Below are 19939 nucleotides of genomic sequence, written 5' to 3' on the forward strand. Positions count from 1 at the left end.
ACAGAAGAGTGCTGAAATGCATGCGTTAGGTTCCTGTGATGCCAGCATCTGTGGCTCCCTGGGGTCAGGCGCTATGTGATACAGGTTCCTCTGTGAGGACGAGGAGCCCTTGGGAACACTGACACAGGCAGTGCTGAGCCTTCGATGTTGGAACCGGGTCTCTCTCAAAGACTGGTCTGTCCTAGGTCCTAGCCAGGAGTGCTTGCTTGTAAGGATACCAAAGAGAAGGGACGGTCGCCTTGAAGGCAGCCTCACGTTCCAGATCTGAGAGCATTCCAGACAGGGACTCTAGGCCCATCTTACAGCTGGGTGCCATGGTGGGCACCAGGGTGCCGTAACAGGAGGGTGCAGTGACCTTGGCCCTTCTCTCAGCCCTGGGCTTGAATGGGATCTTCAGGTTGTTACCACAGAGCACGCTCACAGCCGGCTGTTTTTCCTCACAGGCCGATGCGGCTACCAGCTTTCTGAGAGCAGCAAGATCGGGTAACTTGGACAAAGCTTTGGATCACCTGCGGAATGGCGTAGACATTAACACCTGTAACCAGGTAAGTGGGATGGGGGCAAGCACGTGGTCTCTGGAGAGAGGCTCTTGTCTGATGCCATTTTCTGACAGCTTTAATCTGCCTCTATTAACCTTTTCCCAGTGGCCATAAAATTCCCCAAGGGCTTCGCCTGCTGAAGGCCCTGACCTTGGTGTTCACATCCCAGATGCAGTCCAGGGCCCTGCAGAGAAGGACCTGATGCCTGAACAGTGTGGGCCGGGCCCAGCCTCCATCCCCTGCTGCCTCTTCCCTCAGAAGTTGCCTTGGTCCCTGCTGTGGTCTTAGAATATGTGGCCTTTGAAAAGGGGCAGGAGGAAGGGCCTTTGAAGGGTGTTGTATCAGTGGTGACATTCAATCTCCTTTGTCCACTAGCGGCCTTTGTGGGTTCTCGCTGAGCTTAGAAGGAAATAGTGATGACGCCTCCCTTGCTCTGTCAGGTGTTGATAAAAGCGAGTCTGGCTCAGGCTGAGAGCCAACGTGGCTTGAATGGATTCTCTGGAGGTTCCCAGTGCTATGCGATGGGTTCGGTTTCAGGATAGTATGGGGTAGTATGGAAACTTAATGTGTTCAGGACAGATTGGAGGACAGATGGGAGGACCAAAAATCAGGTTTTGGGCCAAATATTTAGGAATTGACTGAACAGAGAAGAAAGTATGGTCTAGAAAGAGAACAGGGGTACAGCTCGGGTGTGTGGATTGGATGACTTTGGTGTGGTTTGTCTGGTTTGGCCAGCCAATTAAGTTGTTGGGGTACATGTGCTAATTCAGTTTCTGATGTAGAATAAATATATCAGTTATATATATATATATATATATATATATATATATATATATATATACACACACATATATACACACTACCATTTTAACCATTAAATTGTTTTTAATTGTGGTGAAAAACACATAACATAGAATTGACCATCTTAACCATTTTTAAGCGTACAGTTCAGTGGACCTGAGTGCGTTCACCTTGTGGTACAACCATGACCACCATCCATCCCCAGAACTCTCTTCATCTTGCAGAACAGAAACTCTGTATCTGTTAAACAGTAGCTTCCCATCCCTGCCTCCCCCAGACCCTCGCAGCCATGAATCTACCTTCTGTCTCTGTGAATTTGACTGCTCTAGGTCCCCCATGGAAGTGGCATCATGTGGTATTTGTCCTTTCATGACTGGCTCGTTTGGCTAGCGTTTGAGCTCGTTTGGCTCATCCGTGTTGTAGGGGACTAGATGGTTTTTACAGGCCAGCAGGGCCAATTCCCAGGAGGCAGGTTAACTTTCCCAGGCAACGTGCCCCTCTCCCCCTGCCTTCTCAGCCGCTCTTCCCTGTCCCCTCCACCCTGCTTAAAATGCCATGTACCCCTTGCTCTTTCTCTCAGGGCAAGACCCCATTTGGATTCAGTTGGTCTTCTGTGGTATAAATTCATTAGCCACAAGATTGGAGGGGATGCAGCAGGTGGTGTGTGATGGGAAGTAAAAATAGGTGTGATATGGAGCGCCTGGGTGGCTCGATCGGATGAGTGGCCGACTTTGGTTCAGGTCATGACCTCACTGTTCATGAGTTCAAGCCCCACATTGGGCCCTCTGCTGTCAGCACAGACCCCACTTCGGATCCTCTGTCCCCCACCCTTTCCCCGCTAGTTCTCTCTCTATCTCAAAATAAATAAGCAAACAAACAAAACAGTGGGTGTGATATGAAGCCCATGGCAGTGAACTTCAGAGGGGAGAGGAGCATGTGCCCTGGACTTGAGTCTGTGGATGGGGGAGGGGCAGCAAGCCCTCCCCCTCTTCTCCCATCCCTCCACCAGAGTGTACTGGCACACACTGAGGACATCGGCGGTGACTCTAACCAAACACACAGAGCCCAGGCTTGCCTTTGGAAAACAGACTGAAACTGCAAACCCATTTCTTTCAAGGGAAGAGGATGTAGGTACAAAAGTATGGGGGCAGGGAGCACATCCTGGGATCAGAGTGGCTCGGGAGAGGGGGCCCCTGTTTCAACACCGCACCCTGGAAACAGCTGTAGCTGTGTTGTCCCAGCCCCTCCCCTCCCCTCCCATGGCCGAGGGGATTGCTCTCTCTCCCCACCTGGAAAGTTCTGAGGCTTTCTCTGTTCTGGCTGCAGCAGCAGAAACACAGAGGAGGGTTTCTCCGCAGTGCAGTCCTGCCTGAGGAGCACCAAACCTTCAGAGACTTTCCAAGGGTTAAGATGCCAGCTCTCAGAGGAATCTAGCTAGCAGAAATGGGGACAACTGGATGCTCATCAGCCTTGAGCCAGGGCTCATTTTCGGTGTGAAATTGGAAGATTTTGATGACACCCAGGAAATGGCTTTGTCCTGATTGGTCTCCTGCTGGTGAGGCCCTGGGCATAACTGGCCTGTGCCCCTGCCGTCTCTTCTCAGAGTGCCTCCTGGGTTCATCTTGGGCTCGGAGAGCAGCCGGCCCTGAGGCATTATTGCACTTTACGGACACTATTTCAGATGGGCTCAGTGCCAGTGACAGGTAGCGTTTAGCCCCGTGAGGACTGAAGAGAAGGTCTAGTCTCAGACTGGTGTCTGCAGTCCTGGCTGTGCCCAGCCTCCCTGTTTCAAAGAGGAACCAGCTGCAGGCATGGAAGTGAATGTCAGAGAGGAGAAAAGGGGAGGATTCGTGGTCCTGCAAAGCCCCTCTTGGCTGGCTTGTCCCCAGGGCTCCTTTCCTCACTGCCTACATCCTGGACCCAGTAGGTCTTTGTCTCCTGCTGTGTGGCTGCCGCAGAGGCAGGAGGTGCAGACAGTGGTCTCTGGGAAGTGCCTGTGCTGCCAGCCTCGTTCTGGCTTTAGCAGGCAGTTCGGCCTGTGCTCCTGAGTAAAGGACAGGGAGCGGGGGAAGGATAATAGTGGCCGAACTGCCACCCTCATTAAACACATTAGTACAGCTATGGGGACAGTGCTGTTGCTTTATATTGTGCACAGGGACAGCGTTGTGATGGGACTAGAGCATTCTTCTCCTCGAAACATGCATTCATTGTTTTGAGATGATAAAACAGGCTGTTGTCCTGGGGTCATGGCTTGAGGATATGCTTTTGCTTGAATCTTTTGAGCCGGTGGACTGTGATAGCAGTAATTCATCCAATGCTAATTCTTATATAAGTAACACACTTTCAAACAGTATGTTTTGTGGAAAGAAGTGCTGCTCGCCATAATAGGAAGTAATTACGCTAAGTAGTGTAAAAAGAGGAACTGGCTTATGTAAGAGACATCTGAGTATTCAGGGCAGTTTCCTTAATGCATGGATTACGTCTCCTAATTTGTATCATCATCATTATATTTCTAGAAAAGAACAAATTCACACGTAAGGGCACTCATGTGTGCACACACACACCAGTATCTTGAGATGAAGGCCTGATTCTTTCACTTATCCAAGCATTTAGACCCACGTGGCCAGTGTCTTCCTGTACCTCTCTACATGTGTACAGGAGTGCCAGGCTTTTGAGATTTAATAGTACAAAAAAAAAAAAAAAAGCCCTAGTCCTCATTTTCTCTGAATTGTAGTCTACTGGTAGTGAGAGCTATTAATCAAACAATCACATAAATAGACAGGTGTGTTCAGAACTGTGGAGGAATAGGATTTTTTTGAGAATATATGAGACTAGACCTAAAGTTGGAAGTCAGAGAAGACTACCATGAGGAAGAGAAAGTTGAGCTAAGGGATGAGTAGAAGTTAATGATGTGAAGGATCGTAGTGCTCCTCTGTAGGAACAGCCTGTGCAAAGTCCCTGAGGCAGGAAAAAAACGTGGAAAGTTTAAGGAAGGCCAGAGTGGCTGCAGCGCAGAGGCAGGAGGGTCCAGATGAGGCTGGAGAGGTGACGTTGGGATTGTGGTGGACCTTATAGGCAGGGGCAATAATCATAATAGCCAACAACTGGGACAGCGGGTCCCAGGGCTGGAGCAGTATGTGTATGTGTGTGTGTGTGTGTGTGTGTGTGTGTGTGTGTGTTAGCCTGCTGCGCCATGCTATAGTTGCTGATTGAGGAGAAGAATCTGGGGGAAGGGACAGAGTGGCCAGAACAGCAACGGTGGGAGGTACTTAAGAGCTTGAGACAAAGGCTAGTGGAGGTATTTCGGCTAGTTGAGAGGAATGGAGGTATTTCAGCTTTTTAACAACCCGGACAGCTGTTTCTGCACGTCCCGGGAGAATGTCCACCCTGCTTACAGAAGCCATGTTAAGGATTCTGATATTTATCCCAAGAGCAGAGGGAAGTGAGCCACAGATTCAAGCACAGGGGTGACGTGATCAGAGGTGTGCTTTGAAGGATCACACTGGCTACTGTACAGAAGACAGATGGAAGGGCCCAGGGATGGAGTGGGGAGGCTGGTCATGAGACTGTCACACCCTTCTGGGAGAGAAATGTGAGTAGCTGCGATAAGGGTCAGGGCTGCGGAGACGGAACAAAGTGAGCAGGCCTGGGCAGTGAATGGTGTGGGCGAAAGCAGTGAAGGAGACTTGGAGAATGACCCTCAGATGTCTGCCTTGAGCAGGGGCTGAAGGGCGGCCCCGCTCATGGAGACCAGGAATACTGGGGTGGCCTCAGTGCATGGAAATAGGGTGAGGACACAAGGTCAGGGCTATGTGGAGATCCTGCTGAGGAGTCTTTAAGGAATCTGAGTGAAGATATATAGTAAGCAATTGGATATTTAAGCCTGGAGCTCAGATAAGAGATCCAACCCAAAGATAGATATTTGGAAGTCATTCAGCCTTCGAGGAAGTCAAATTCTGGCGTTGGCTGATGTAAACAGGGACAGGGAGACATGTTGAATATAATCCCACCAGAGTCTTTGTGGGGGTTATTCCATGTGTGTTTGTTAAACACCTACTTTGTTCCAGGTGCTATTCTAGGTACTTGAACACGATAGACAAACTAGACAAAGTCTGTGCTCTTGTGACATTTATATGCTGTTTTAAAAAGAGTCACTAAGCAAGAAAATGAACAAATGTAGAATGTCTGCTAATGAGAGGTACCATGGAGGAGAAAAGTAAAGGTGCCTGTTTTAGATGGGGTCGTTAAGGAAGGCCTCGCTGAGGGGATGATTTTTGAGAGATTTAAAAGAAGGAGGAGAGAGTCACGTGGTTTCTGGGAAGAGCAATCCTGGAAGTGGGGCAAAGAGGTACAAAGGCCCTGGGGGCAAGAGTAAGCTTGGTGTCTGGGGAACAGCAAAGACTGAATCTTGAAGGGCTTGAGGCCATCGTGAGGACTTGGATTTTCCTCCAAGGATGATGGGAAGCCATTGGAAGCTATTACATGAGAGACCCTCAATCCGATTTAGGTTTTTAAATGATCACCCTGGCTCCTGGGTGGAGAATAGACTTGAGGCACAGAGACCAAAGCAGGGAGGCTGGCCGGGAGTCCCATGCAATGGACCAGGTGGATCCACATGGTGGCTTGGAATAAGGGGAAGACAGGGGAGGTGTTGAAGCCAGAGGACTTGCCTCCCTAGCCTTGTGGAGTGTGGTTGCCCTGGTTTGTGGTCTCAGCGCATCAGCACAGGGGCCTGTAAGAGCCAAGGCCCACCTGCTCAGCCTAGGATCACGTGCCAATGTCAGTTTCATATGTCCAATTTCCAGAATTATTACTTACAGCAAGTCAAAACATTTTATTATAGAGGCCATAGCAATTACAAAACATCTTTTCTGGAATGAACTAATTGACTTTACATATTTACCAGTTAGCCAAATAAAAAGAAAACAAGAGGAGAGCGAGTCAGAGTCTGTGTTCTCCCGAATTCCTAGAATTGTTGGGTGAACATAGCTGTACCACTGGGGATCACAAGCTGTAATTCCATAGGCAAGAAGCCTCACTGTTTGAGTTTTCTCTTCTGTTCTTATAACTCTAACAAACACTGGCTCCGTTGGCCTTCCTGATAGGAGAGAAAGTTACATGAGACCACAGGAGAAAGTTTCACACCCAAAAGAGAAGCCTTGTTGTCCACAGCACTGGCATAAGACAGCGAAGAGAGGTTGCCGGGAGCATTAGAGACAGCCTCTGTCCCCTTGACCTGTTTTATTTATCCCTGCGGTACTTAGTAACACCAGACTTACTATGCATCTACATGTCTCTTCATTTTTCCCTGTTTTCTCCACTAAAATGTAGGTACTCAAGGGGAGAGGACTTTGATTTACTTGGTGCTCCTTATCAAGATTCTGCCTGGAGTATAGTATGTGCTCTATAAATTCAGCCAGTAGATGTTAAATCTGCTGTATCCAGCAATGATTCAACCTATATATTTGACACTTAGCCCAACTGACTGCTGTCACTTTTAAGAGCATTGTGAAATAGTCATTCTTAGGGATAATGACTCCCTTGCACGATGATGGTTCAGATGCTGGCACCAGCCTCAACAGTTAAGTATGTGGCGATATTTGCTGAAGGATCAGAGGCAAGACCGTCTGAATGATCACGAAAACATAAACAAGTTCTAGTTCCCAAACACAGCCAACAAAAGCATGTGAAATCATGCTAGTTCCATTGGTGTTCTCTGAATTTCCACATGTACCTTCCACATGTACAAGGCGATGTCCCATCGCTGCCGGGTACTGGTTTATCATGAAGGTAAAGGGTTTTAGGCGTTTCAAATAAATGGAGCACCTATACCAATAGTTTCTGCTACAGAGTGATCGTTTCTACAGTAGCCACATGCCAAGTCTTTTGATCAGTATTTGTTGGACTCTGGTGATCGTGGTGATTACTCCCTTTCTAAATTAAAGGGCCTTAGAGCTAGAAGGAGGTCATGGCATTCAGCTCTCATTTTGTAACTCAGAAAGCTGGGGTCCAGAGGTTACCTGGAACATCTTCTGGGCTTTATGAGTTTTGATTCGGTGAGTTGGTGGTAAGAAGACAACCTGAAGTTTCTCTGCAACTTCATTGATTCCACAAACATGTACTGAGCACTTACAATGAGCCAAGTTCCTTGCTGGAGGCTAAATTCATTCATCCCCTTCTGTCGAAGAACTCAGAGGCAGGTAAAGAAGTCCAGCTTGTAAATAGAAGGTTATGAATTCAGGGTCCTAGGTGCCAGCCAGAACAAGCACAGGATGTTTTCATTGTTATTCATGCACTGAGCAAACCTTTATTGAGCTTCTCTAACATGCCAGGTGCTGGCTTCTCAAAGGTGAGTGAGTCCCTGTGACTGCTGTTATTGTTGCCTCTGGTCTGGGGCAGAGACTAAAGTGCCAATGAGTTGGGGCGCCTGGGTGGCTCAGTCGGTTGTGTCCAACTCTTGATTTCGTCTCAGGCCATGATCTTACAGGTTTGTGAGATCAAGCCCCGAGTCAGGCTGTGCACTGACTGTGCAGAGCCTGCTTGGGACTCCCTCTCCCTCTCTCTCTGCCCCTTCCTCACTTGTAGTTTCTCACTTTTTCTCAAAATAAATAAATAAACTTAAGACCAATGAGTGAAAGAAAGGCTTCGAAGAAAGAGTAGGAGTTTGCCAGGTAGAGAAGTGGAATGGGCAGTTGCAGTGTGAAGGAACAGCCAGGCAGCGGCAGGAGCGGTGGGGGGCACAGGGCAGCAGGGAGATCGGTGATGTTGGGGTAAATGAAATGAAAGAAGGTGAGGGTGGTGGTCGATCGGGCCAAGGGGGTTACGTCTAGATCAGTGTAGATACAGAGTCTGTTACTTTTCTCTGTCATCTTTTTCTTGCACTCAACTCCACAGTCCCCTAATGCTACGAGTAATCACCCCCAGTTCACACAGAGAGCCTTCCCATATGATGGTATGGGAATATCCAGCCTCTTAAAACTTGCCGCCAGGTTGCGGCTCTGGAATAGCAATGAAGAAAGGAAGAGAATATATGATCACAGCCCCCACATGGGGAAGTGGTGTTCTGCAGTGTGTGGTTGAGCAAGAGAAGCAACCTGATTCCCCTATTCCTTCTAGAAAAGGCATTCGTGAAAGACAGGACTTGAAAACCCCACTCTCTGAGTTAATTTTATTTATTTATTTTTTTTTAATTTTTTTTTTCAACGTTTATTTATTTTTGGGACAGAGAGAGACAGAGCATGAACGGGGGAGGGGCAGAGAGAGAGGGAGACACAGAATCGGAAACAGGCTCCAGGCTCTGAGCCATCAGCCCAGAGCCCGACGCAGGGCTCGAACTCCCGGACCGCGAGATCGTGACCTGGCTGAAGTCAGACGCTTAACCGACTGCGCCACCCAGGCGCCCCTCTCTGAGTTAATTTAAACAGCTAAATTCCCTTTGCATCTCAGCAGAAAGAAGCTATTTGATGTACATCTGGGTAATTCTAATGACTAATTTGTAGTTTTAAAGTCAGTTGATTATCTGTCATGAGTCAGAGTGACCTACAGTATTCAATAATCCCGGATCCCAGCTCTGCTGTGTCTTTGCTTTCCCTAGCCCTTTCCAACCCATGACCTCACTTCTCCCTTGTGGGGTGGGCAGAGAGACAAAGAGGTGGAGAGTCTTCCTGGACTAGGGCCAGGGTCTCCCAGCTCCCAGCCCCGGTATCTGCCCTTGCGCTCCCCATGTGGAGCTGAGCTGTTCAGCAGGGCTGGTTACTCCTCTGGGGAGACCTTCCCTGTGCTGGTTTCATTTTTAGTTTCCCTTTAGTTAAGGAAGAGTTAACCGACCAGTGACATTAACAGGTATATCTCTGGGATCCTAGAGACTAGGAAAAAGGTGAATGGCATCATTAAGAATGATCTAGAACGTATTTTAAGGAAAGTACACCCCCAAGCTCCACTTGAGGCTTTGATTGCCGTAGATTTATGACGTGAAAAACAGTTGCGATATTCTTAGTCTTGAGAAACTGAGAGAAAAATGACAGCTCTGTGTGTGTGTCAGGTTGCATGAAGGGGCGTTCGATTCCACAAACCCTACGGAGCACACGCAATGGCCGAGGCCCCATGCTGGGACCTGTGATCCAAAGGCAGGGAAACATCAGACCTCAGAATGTCCCACTTTGAGAGACACAGACACAAGAGCAGATAAAGGCAATTCCATGGGATGAGGGCTTTGATAGATTATTGTCCAGTGCCTTAGGAACATGGCTTATTGAACAATTCACTTCTGAAGGGTTGGAAACAGGGCATGGCGTGGCAAAGAGAAAGGGACAGGGTAAGTCACAGAGAAAAATGACATTTGATCTGGGCCTCGAAGGAGGATTTGCCTCTCTGGTTATTACAGGAAATGCTAAATACAATCCCAGTTCTTTCTCATTGGAATAGACTATGCATGTGAATTTGCCTGGGATTATTCTCCTTTGATTATGAACTTTTTACTATAAATGTTTGTGTTGTTTTTGACAACTCGTATCCCTGATTTTTGTTGTGGTGTGATTTTTAATTTAGCAATACAATGAGTTCAGGGTAACTGTTTCAAAATTTATGCTATACAGAAATATGTGAAGCCTTCTGTGAGGCTCCCCCCCATTTCCCCACCTCCCCCGCAATCACTGTGAACAATTAGGTGTGAATCCTGTCATTCCTTTCTCTGTGCATCTCCCTACATGCATATCTTAACTGTTTTCTGAGAGCTGTTACATTGTTTTACTGCAGAATTGCGAGTTAAGAGGAAGCCAGGGCATCAGAGCAATTCTACCATTTTGAAAATATGTAGACTGAGGCCTGAGAAGTGAGGTGACACATCAGGAGGACAGTTTAGGGCTTCAACTCCTTCTTCAGTGCTCTGTCCTCTGACCTTCCCACCTGCCCTGCCTCCTCCCCACCCCCCCCCACCCCCCGCCCACTGCCCTTTTTTGGAAGGTCTGGCTCTTTTTAACTTTTTAAAGGAATGCCAAGGTCTCTGGCATAGAAATTCTTTCTAGTCCACAGTAGATATTCTTAGCTACTGAGCTGAATTGCAGAGTCCCTTTCTCTCATTAACTTGAGCTCACACTTCCTCCTCCAGGCTCCCAGAGGGCCTTCAGCCCCTGCAGCGGATCTGCTGCGGAGCCACAGGGCTGCTCAGCGCGGGGGCTGTTTGCCTTGTGTCCCGGGAGTAGAGAGAAGGTGATCCGGGTTGACTCATCTCCTTGCAAGGCTCTGAGTAGTGTGGGTTTCTTTCTTTTCTTTTTCTTTCCATTTTTTTTTAAGATAATGAAAACCATTCAAGTGTTTTCCCTCCTCATGAATACCTATTTCACTGGATCACAGCTACCTGGGAGGAGAGCTAAATCTAGGCTGTAATGAAGCAGAGGAGGGGAAAGTGCTCAGAGCCAGTCTTGTTCCTTTCCATCTGTGCCACCTCTTTCTGAGTGTGCACCAGCCCTCAGTTTCTACTCCTAGTCTATCTTCCCTGTCCCGGGACAAGGACAGGTTGACAAAGGACATGGGAGTGATTTTCTACCAGGCTTATGGCAGTTGCTTCAGCCCTCTTTGGCTTCTGATTGATTACATTCCAGGATCCTATATTTTTAGCAGACCTTTCCCACCAAGCAGTCTCTTGGGAGCCATTCAATATCTGGGTTAGACAGAGGCATCAGGTGGGGTGGCCCTGCCGGAGGTGATGCCTGCCCTCCGGAAGAGGCTTCCCCATCAGCTGGTTCCCATGTGGGGTTGCCATGGTTTGGCAGCACTCTGGGACTTCCATCTTGGGGTAATCTCAGACCTCCGGTAAAACTTGCACCTCTTGGGTTCTTTAGAAACAGGAGGGTGTGTGAGCTCAGCTTCTAATGCGCCCGCCACCCTCTCCCACCATGGCCAGAGCCCAGAGTTCCCACTGCGCTGGTCCCTCCTCCCACAGCCTTTTTTTCTACCACTACTCCCTCCTACCTCCTGCTTTTCTTTCTGAAATTTTAAATACTTTTGAACCTGTAAAAAAAAGTTACAAGAACAATACAAAGAACTCTCACATCTCTCTCACCTAGACTCTCTATTACCATTTTACTGCATTTGTTCTTCTTGTCTGTGTCTATCTACAGTATCTACTATATATGACATAATTCCCCATCATCCTAAACATTCCAGTGTGTGCCACCCAATAGTAAGGACACTTTCCCACATAACCACCCTCCAGGCCTTCAAATCAGGAAATCAGCATGGATGCCACACAACCATCTACAGACTCCATGAAAATTTTGCTGACTGCCCTGATAAGGAGAAATTGTTTTCCCTTTCCCTCACTCTTTTTCTCGCCCTCCTCCCCGCTGCCTTCCTTCCTGACTTTCCCCCAGTCTTCTTCTTTCTCTCCTTCCCTTCCCGCCTGCCCCCAGGCTTCCCCTTCCTTTCTTTCTCTTTCTCTGTTCTAAGAGTCTTTCCAGACTGTATTTAGATGTCATTTCTCACCAGCCTCCTTCAGTCTGGAATGCTTCTCAAGTCCTTGCCTGTCTTGCATGTTTTCGACAGTTTCCATTCTGTAGTTTGAACCTGTGTCTGCTGGTGTTTCCTTATGGCCAGACCAGGGTGATGCATTGTTGGCAGGAGTACCATAGAAATCATCCTCCCTTTCCATCCCTGGTGATGTTAACCTTGGTCATCTCTTGGTGTCATTGATTTTTCTGTTTGCAGTTGATCAGTATTTTGTGTGTGTGTGGGGGGGGGCGGGGGGGAGGGATATTCTGATATAATGCCAATATCCTGTTCTTCATCAAACTTCCAGCCACCAACCTTGGCATACATTGATACCTTCTACTTGTATCAGCTACCACTATGATGGTTCCAGAGAATGCTTCTCCATCTCTATCATTTCTTCTACATTGATTAGCTGGTATTCTACTAAAGGTTAAGCTTTTCCTCCTCCCCTACTCCCTCACTGATTCTTTCCATTCTTTGTTTATACCTGTTCATACTCATGGGCTCCTATTTTATTTGATGGGTTATATGCCGATACTCTCATGGTTTACTTTGATGTTCAAATCTAAATTAGGCCAGTAGGAGTGCTTTCAATAGGCTGGCTTCTTTGTTCTTTGACATGTCCTCATCATGTCCTTCCTTTCTGGCACCTGTTTGTCCCAGGGTGATTTTGTACTTCCCCTGCCCCAACCTTGGATCAGCCATTTTTCCAAGGTTCCTTTTAGTGGAGGATGGTATTTAGACACCAAAATCTGGTCACTTGATGCACTCATTGCTACTGGTTGTCATGTGTCTGTATCTATACATCTATATCTAGTTCTGCATCTATTTATGTATATATATTTTTAAATCCATGAGATCACGTCAGTACTTCCAGGTTTAGTCCAACACCTCAGACTTCTATCTAGCCCTTCCTCTTCCCATGTTTGTAAATCCCTTCAGACAGTCAGGAACATGACTGCCACTAATTCCCATCATCCTTAGTCTGTTCACTTGTTTGCTCAGTGTAACAATCTTCCAATCACTCTAGCAGCCCCCTCCTCTTTCTCAGAGCAGACATGCTGCTATCAGCACATCTGTAAGGCACCCTTCTGGTTCACTGCCCTGCTTCCTCAGACAATGACATCTCTGAGCTGGGAGGGGAGGGAAGGGAAGAGGAAGAGAAGGGAAGGTAAGAAAACTCCCATTCACTTTTGATCTCATTTCTGTTTTGGCTGAAAATTTAATGCAGGCACTTTGGGGAAAGGAATCAAAATCTATAGTGTTCTAGTGACCTTTTTTTGCCAGCAGCTTAATTCATTTCCTCATATAGTCAGACTATAGCAATAGTCACTCCCTCTTTCCCGTTCTACCACCTCTTTTTGGTCCTCATTGTCTCTGCCTTTGGTCTCCATAGTCTGCCTTTCTTTCTTCCCTTACTTGCTTTCTTGTCAGTCTCAGGATTTGGAGTAGAAATGGCAACCATTTCAATCCTTTTTTCTTTCCACAAGCCCTGTTTAGATTCTTATTTCCTGTTCTGTTTCAGGGCGGCAGACTTGCAAATATATAATGTCAGTTATCTTGCTCCACAAATGGGGACCAATAATAGAGCAAAGAGTACAGGCTTGGTGTTATTTGGAGATTTAAACTTCTGTGACATAGAGTCTGATCCTAATCTCCTCTGGACAGATGTAGCAAAATCATAGAGAACCCAGACTGAATAGGACAGTGGGACATTAAGTATAAAAACCTAAGTGTATGACCTTCTACGTATACATCCTTGTCCTTATGGGCAAGATCTTCTGATTAGTTCCTCACTGACCACAAGAGTAAAGTAGAGTGTTACAGGAAGGCAATGTTACATAGAAGCCCCTCTCGCCTACCTCTCTTTTTGTTCTGGGGCCCTCAGACTTCTTGCCTTTCTCTGCCACTGCTCTTGGCTTGTTCTTCCCAAGATTCCAGTCCTTTCCTTTGCCATCAAAACTTTCCCTGGCCAGCGCTCCATTGCCTCTGGGCCTGGCTGGATGGTAGCTAAGTAATCTGATGAGCTGAACTAGTAGGTGTTCATGAATTTTTAAAAAATCATGCTTCCTGGATACTATACATTAGCATGTTAGCTTAAGTCCTCTAGAAACACACTGCTTGGCTCAAAGAAAGAGGATGGGGGACTGAATCAGTAAGTTTCAGAACACATGGTGGGGTTGGGGGGGGGGAGGTGGGCCTCAAAGTCCTCAGGACACAACTTGGGGCTGCCTGCTCTGGAGGGGCAGGGTCTAGCTGTGTCTGTGGGTAAAATAAACAGCTGTGAGAAAAGGAGGTAGAAGGGTTGTGTGTCCACATGGGATAGTAAGCAGCCACTTTTGAGATGTTCTTGCAGTTTTAAAGAGATACAAGATCTCAGGACCCCACAGCTTTTCTATTTGAAACCACCTTCTGCATTGGACAGGATAAGAGTTAAATTTCTTGTGACATGTCTACTGTATTTGTACATTTAGAAATCAATTAGTGTAATTGGGGCAATCAGAGATGCTAAACAGAGGAACAATTTACTGAGAACAAATGTCTGGAATTGTGTATTTTGCCAATGGAATTTCTCACAGTTGGTAAAAGAAAAATACTCCAAATTAAATCATTCAAGCTCAATGTGACTTTTTTTTCCCTTTTTCTTCTTGTTAAAAATGTTAAAAGAAACACAGCCTGGCTGAGATCTCCTCTCCCTCCTGTTGGACAGATTGCCTCTCAGAAAAATCCTCTAAGTTGACATTTTACCTGAAAAAGAGCAAAGGCACATGAAAAACTCCAGGTGTGTGTGCTTGGCATGAATATTTTTTACCAAACAGGATCATAAAAGGGTTGTCTGCTCCATTAGGACCGTGTGAAATGAGATCATATGGGGCCGGGTAGTCTTAGAGACTTAGTAAAGGGAGTATGTAGGATGTAAAAAGCTTCAAAAAACATTGTTCCTACTCCTACAATGAGATAAGCCTGGATAATCTACAAAATTATAATTTGTCCTGCGCCCATCAGAGGGCTGAGACCACACTGTGCAACCAAGTTAACTGAATTCCAAAGAGGGATAAGCCCCTCCAAGGAAAGGGCCACCATTTTAGCTGCGGCAGAGTACGGGAGAAAGAAGCAACACTGTACAAGCCAAATGTTAACAAATTCTTAAAGGTCAGTGTGAACTGCAGTGGGTCTGGAACCACATGCCTCCGATGGGTGCTCATGAGAAATATTGGGGAAAGTCAGGAGACCAGAGAGAGTCTCCCTCGGTGACACAGGAATACAGGAGACACTAGGTGGCTCTGGAGGCAGGGGTAGAGGCAGGAACAGACAGGTAGAGGCAGGAACAGGCAGGCAGGGGTAGAGGCAGGAACAGACAGGGGTAGAGGCAGGAACAGACACCTTCCCTCAGGTGAAGCAAAAACAAACCCTCTCATCTTCAGATAATGGGCAAAAATCCATTCTTTGTGCAGAGGAATTGAAACAAACTACCTCTGCTCCTGGGGAGAGGTAAGAATATTTCCTACATCACAGACCTAGTGGTGCCACAGGAAAGGTAGAGCCCAAACCCCTGTACTCCTGGGGGGAGGGCAGGAGACCATCATCCTGGCCCAGTAACTGTCATGTGCCAATAATGAACAGAGAGGTCTATTACTGCTGAAGGAGGAACAAGAGACTCCCATCCAAGCCCAAGTATAAAGATATGGTGTGTCTTGCTGCCACAGACAGGAGGGGAAAGAGTACTTACTTAAAACAAGAATCCTACCTTTGAGATCCAGGTGCAAGAGCTTTTGAGGTATTGGTTATAAGACTGGGGCTGGGCCAAGACGAAGGAGAACTTCCCTGCTGCCTCCCTGCCCCATGACAAGGAAAAGCATATTATTGCTGGGAGGGGGGCAGGAGCATGGAGAGAGACCCCAGCTGAGGTGCAGACATGCAAGGCTGGCTGAGAGCTGAAGGGAAATCAGGAACTCAGGAATCCCTCCAACACCCCAGCTTCTACTCTAAGCTTAAGGTGACAGCAGCCTCCATCTAGAGGAATTTGAAGGCTGTGGTGCCCTGAAGGTAACAAGACTCAGACCTAAGTCAACTTCTGACTGATTGGCTCAGATCTCCCCACCCCATACTAACAACTTAATAGTAGAGGTAGGTCCACTTGAGGCATAAATGCTATTTACTTCAGCCTCTATTGCCTTTCTACACATAATGTCTGGCATTCGATTAAAAATTGCAACACACACACACACACACACACACACACACACACACACACAAGAAAGAAACAAAGCCATCGTCAAGAGGCAAAGCAATAAACAGAACCAGACTCAGAGATGATCAGATGGCCTTTACAATAACTGTGATTAATGTGTTAAAGGATCTCGTAGGGAAAGTGGATAGCATTCATGAAAAGATGAGGAATTAGAGAGATGGAAACTATAAGAAAGAATCAAATGAAATGCTAGAAATTTTAAAAGCCCCAGTGTTTTTGGCAGTAAGGCATTTCTTTAATAGAGTCATCAGTAGATTGGGCACAGATGAGGAAGGAATCAAAGAACTTGAAGATAAGTCCATAGAAATGATCAAAATAGACACAGAGAAGAAAGAATAGGCAAAGAAAAAGAAGAACTGAGCAGCCAAGGGCTGTGGGAGAATCTCAGTTAATCGAATGTACATGTAATTGGAGACCAAGAAGGAGGAATCTAAGAAGAGGAGTATGGCAAGCTGGTGTTTTCCCAAGGAAGGCGTGTGGTTCAAAAATGGCCACAAGATGGGGCACCTGGGTGGGTCAGTCGGTTGAGCATCTGACTTTGGCGCAGGTCATGATCTCACAGTTTGTGAGTTCAAGCCCCCTGTTGGGCTCTGTGCTGACAGCTCAGAGCCTGGAGCCTGCTTTGGATTCTGTGTCTCCCTCTCTCTCTGCCCCTCCTCCACTCATGATCTGTCTCTCTCTCTCTCTCTGTCAAAAATAAATAAACATTAAAAAGAAATTTTTTTTAAATGGTCACAAGAAGTTATTGCTTTTGCAATCCAGCTTCTAATTTAATTGAGGCATTTATTCTTATACTCTTCTACCCCCTTCTTGCTTATCTTCTACACCCAGTTACTTGGAGTATGAGATACACGTTTTTCTCCATCATCCCCCTCAGCAGTCTGTCTGCCATTCTGCGTCAAGAGGAGGGGCGTAGCTAAAGTAGTGAAAAGATGCAAGGCAAGATATAGCAGCCTGCCTTTTCCTTTTAGGAAACAACTTAAACTTGATGTAACTAAAATAAAACACATGGATCCTGGTTTTGAAGAGCTGGTAGATTATGGCTCATCTCTGTCCATAGTTATAGCTACGAACAAATAGCTCACATAATTTGTACCCCTACCCCTTTTGCATTTGAGCAATAAAAATAAATCTCTTTAAAGACAAAGAGTGTGTTGAGCCGCCTGGTGACTCAGTCAGCTAAGCATCCGACTCTTGATTTAGGCTCAGGTCATGATCTCACAGTTTGTGGATACAAACCTGAGTCAGGGTGTGTACTGACAGCACAGAGTCTGCTTGGGATTCTCTCTTTCCCTCTGTCTCTGCCCTCCGCACTTGCATGAGCTCTCTATCAAAACAAATAAAGCTAAAAAAAAAAAAAGAAAAAAAAGTGTTAAATATAGTATTTATCCAGGAAACACTCTTTTGAAATACTGGAATTGATCTCCTATATTGGCTAGTAATGTATTTAGTAAGACAGTTGTACAATTCCTTAGTGTTTATGTGCCATAATTTAGTTTTCAGGCATTCAGTGACTTCAGCTGCTAGATGGTGACCAGCTATCCACCTGCTAAGGCCAGTTGCTGGAGAAAGCTTGCCTCTGTGGGTCTGGGTGTTTGTGCATCTCTTGAATTCAGTGCTTCCTGGAAGATGGAGGAAGGCGCTTGATGAGAAGGGCTGGGAGCATAGTCTCTAAAATGTTAGCTCCTGTGTTTAAAATTTAAATTCAGAGACAGCTTCTCATCTTGCCATTGTCAATGAACTTGTCACCCTGCCTGTGCACAGGCTGCCTTGCAAAGGCCTTTGGGAAGGCTTCATGACCCTCTTGGCAGAGCAACTCCTTTCTCCTCTGTGCTACTTCTAATCTCATGCCTGCCGTTTGGGACATTTTCACATTATTTTGCATTTATTTTTTAGGCATCTATTTCCTCTAGTAAATTGAGATCTTCAAGGATAAGTGTCTGTGTCTTATTCATCTCTAGTGTGGTGCCAGGTACAGAATAGGTTCCCAGTAAATTTTTCCCAATTGGATTAAGTCAATGCTTGCATTAGGTAACTGCTGTGACTCTTATGTGTACTTGAGACAAATGTTTGGTCCAGCCATGTTTCCATATGTGATCTTGTTCTGTGATCAATGCTGGGCCTTCTTGCACATCATATGTGCATGCCGTAGGCACCTTGCACATGACAGCTAGGCCAAGCGGGGCTAGGTTCTGTGGCTCTGATGAGGGCTTTGAGTTCAGATCACCACAATGATAGACTTGGACATAACTTAGGGTGATTATGTTGAAAGCAAACAAACAAAGTAAAAATAGAGTCAGAAAGCTACAAAGCCATAAAGAAGAAAGAGAACATCGAACCAGGATCTGGGGTAGAATCTAAGTAAACCAATTCAAGATACAGATCTATTCAGATGATCCCTTTTATGTGGTCACCTTCTGCCAAGAGTGTAGCTTTTGGGTGGGGGGAGCTATGATGCGGGGAGGGAAGCAGAGGGACTTTGTATGGACCAGGGCAATGAATAAAATCCTGGATATTAAAATATAGTGGCCATGACCAGACCCTTATGGGTGATTGTGACTATTAGCTCTAAGCTGCCCGGTAATCAAAAAAAAAGGGGTAAATGGGGACAGCTGTTAAGTGTCCTGCTCTTGATTTTGGCTCAGGTTATGATTTCATGGTTCGTGGGATTGAGCCCCACACTGGGTTCTGTGCTGACAGTGTGGAGCCTGCTTGGGATTCTTTCTCTCTGCCCCTCCCCTGCTAATGCTCTTTCTCTCTCTCTCAAAATAAATAATTTTTTTTTTTTTAAAAAGGAGAAATGTACTTTATCATCTGATAAAAAGAAACATACTAGTTCCTAGGGGCAAAACGAACAAAACAAAACCCAAATCCTTTTTTGGTGGCGGGGGCAAGGGAGGAATCCAGATTTGTTCTATATGTGGCTGTGCCCTAGAAAGGTTGTGTGACTCTAGCTAGTCATTTGACTACTCTGGACCTTGATTTCCTCAGCATTCGGGGATCTCTGACATCCTTTTCCACTCCAGCATTCCCCGGGCAGACAGTACTTCTAGAATCTCTCTGGATTGCGATCCTGACGCTGGGTCCAAAGGGCAGGGACAGCCACCCCAGAGCATTAGCAGTAAACTTACGTGTTTTCCTTGTAGACTTGCCAACTTCCCAGCTTTGAGGTGTTCAGGATCAACGAATGCTCACAGAAAGGTACTTTGCTGCCCAAGTCAGCACTAAAACCACAGCGATCAGCACCGTGCTACCCTGGCTGCTATCACAGCTGAGTCCCCTGCGGAAAGCTGACTGCAGCAGCTGCTGAGATTCCCACAGCCGCAAACACCATCACAGTTCCCGAGTGATCACTCGGGGAACCTTCCAGACACTGCTGGGTTTTGGGGAGGGGATTGCAGACCCCAGTGCTCCGGGAGGGAGGAGGGTGCAGACCTGCCCCAGGGCAGAGCTGAGGACACAGAGCTGAAGGGCGTGGCTCCAGGCTTCCAGAGCCCCAGTCACTGGATGAATTGCTTTTCAGTGAATTTGTGTTTTGTACATTGATTTGAGGGGAACTGGTTTACTGCCACCCAGTGTTCTTCTCCCTCCCCCAGGTTCCTGTTCTAACAGATTGCTGTCTCCCTTTCTGTTATCAAAACTGACTGGGACCCAGTCTTTATCTGATAAGCCCATTCACACCGGGGTGTGAATAATTAACACCACTCTGGACTCTGCATTTAATGGTGTACAAAATCTGCAAGAGGAAAGCATCCAACGGTGATTTCTAGGCATTTGCATGGGGAAATGTTGCGTGAAAGGGCCCTCCCATCACCCCCCACCCACACACACAGCTTGCCAAGGCTGGCAGTGCTAACGT

General features: G+C 46.6%; 1 protein-coding gene across 24 annotated transcripts in view; it reads left to right on the plus strand.

Annotated features, from left to right (window-relative positions):
* Nucleotides 1–19939, plus strand: part of ANK1 (ankyrin 1) — a 219690-nt gene that overhangs the window by 118153 nt on the left and 81598 nt on the right. For 23 of the 24 annotated variants that reach the window (XM_045459301.1, XM_045459354.1, XM_045459389.1 and 20 more), the window contains exon 2: nucleotides 444–545. In XM_045459301.1, coding sequence (XP_045315257.1) covers nucleotides 444–545 — 102 coding nt within the window. Of the gene's footprint in view, nucleotides 1–443; nucleotides 546–4911; nucleotides 4933–19939 lie in introns of those variants that run through there. The other variant, XM_045459442.1, reaches the window with a different exon arrangement.

This window comes from Leopardus geoffroyi, chromosome B1 (assembly GCF_018350155.1).
Source record: "Leopardus geoffroyi isolate Oge1 chromosome B1, O.geoffroyi_Oge1_pat1.0, whole genome shotgun sequence".
NCBI classification, from domain to species: Eukaryota; Metazoa; Chordata; class Mammalia; order Carnivora; family Felidae; genus Leopardus; species Leopardus geoffroyi.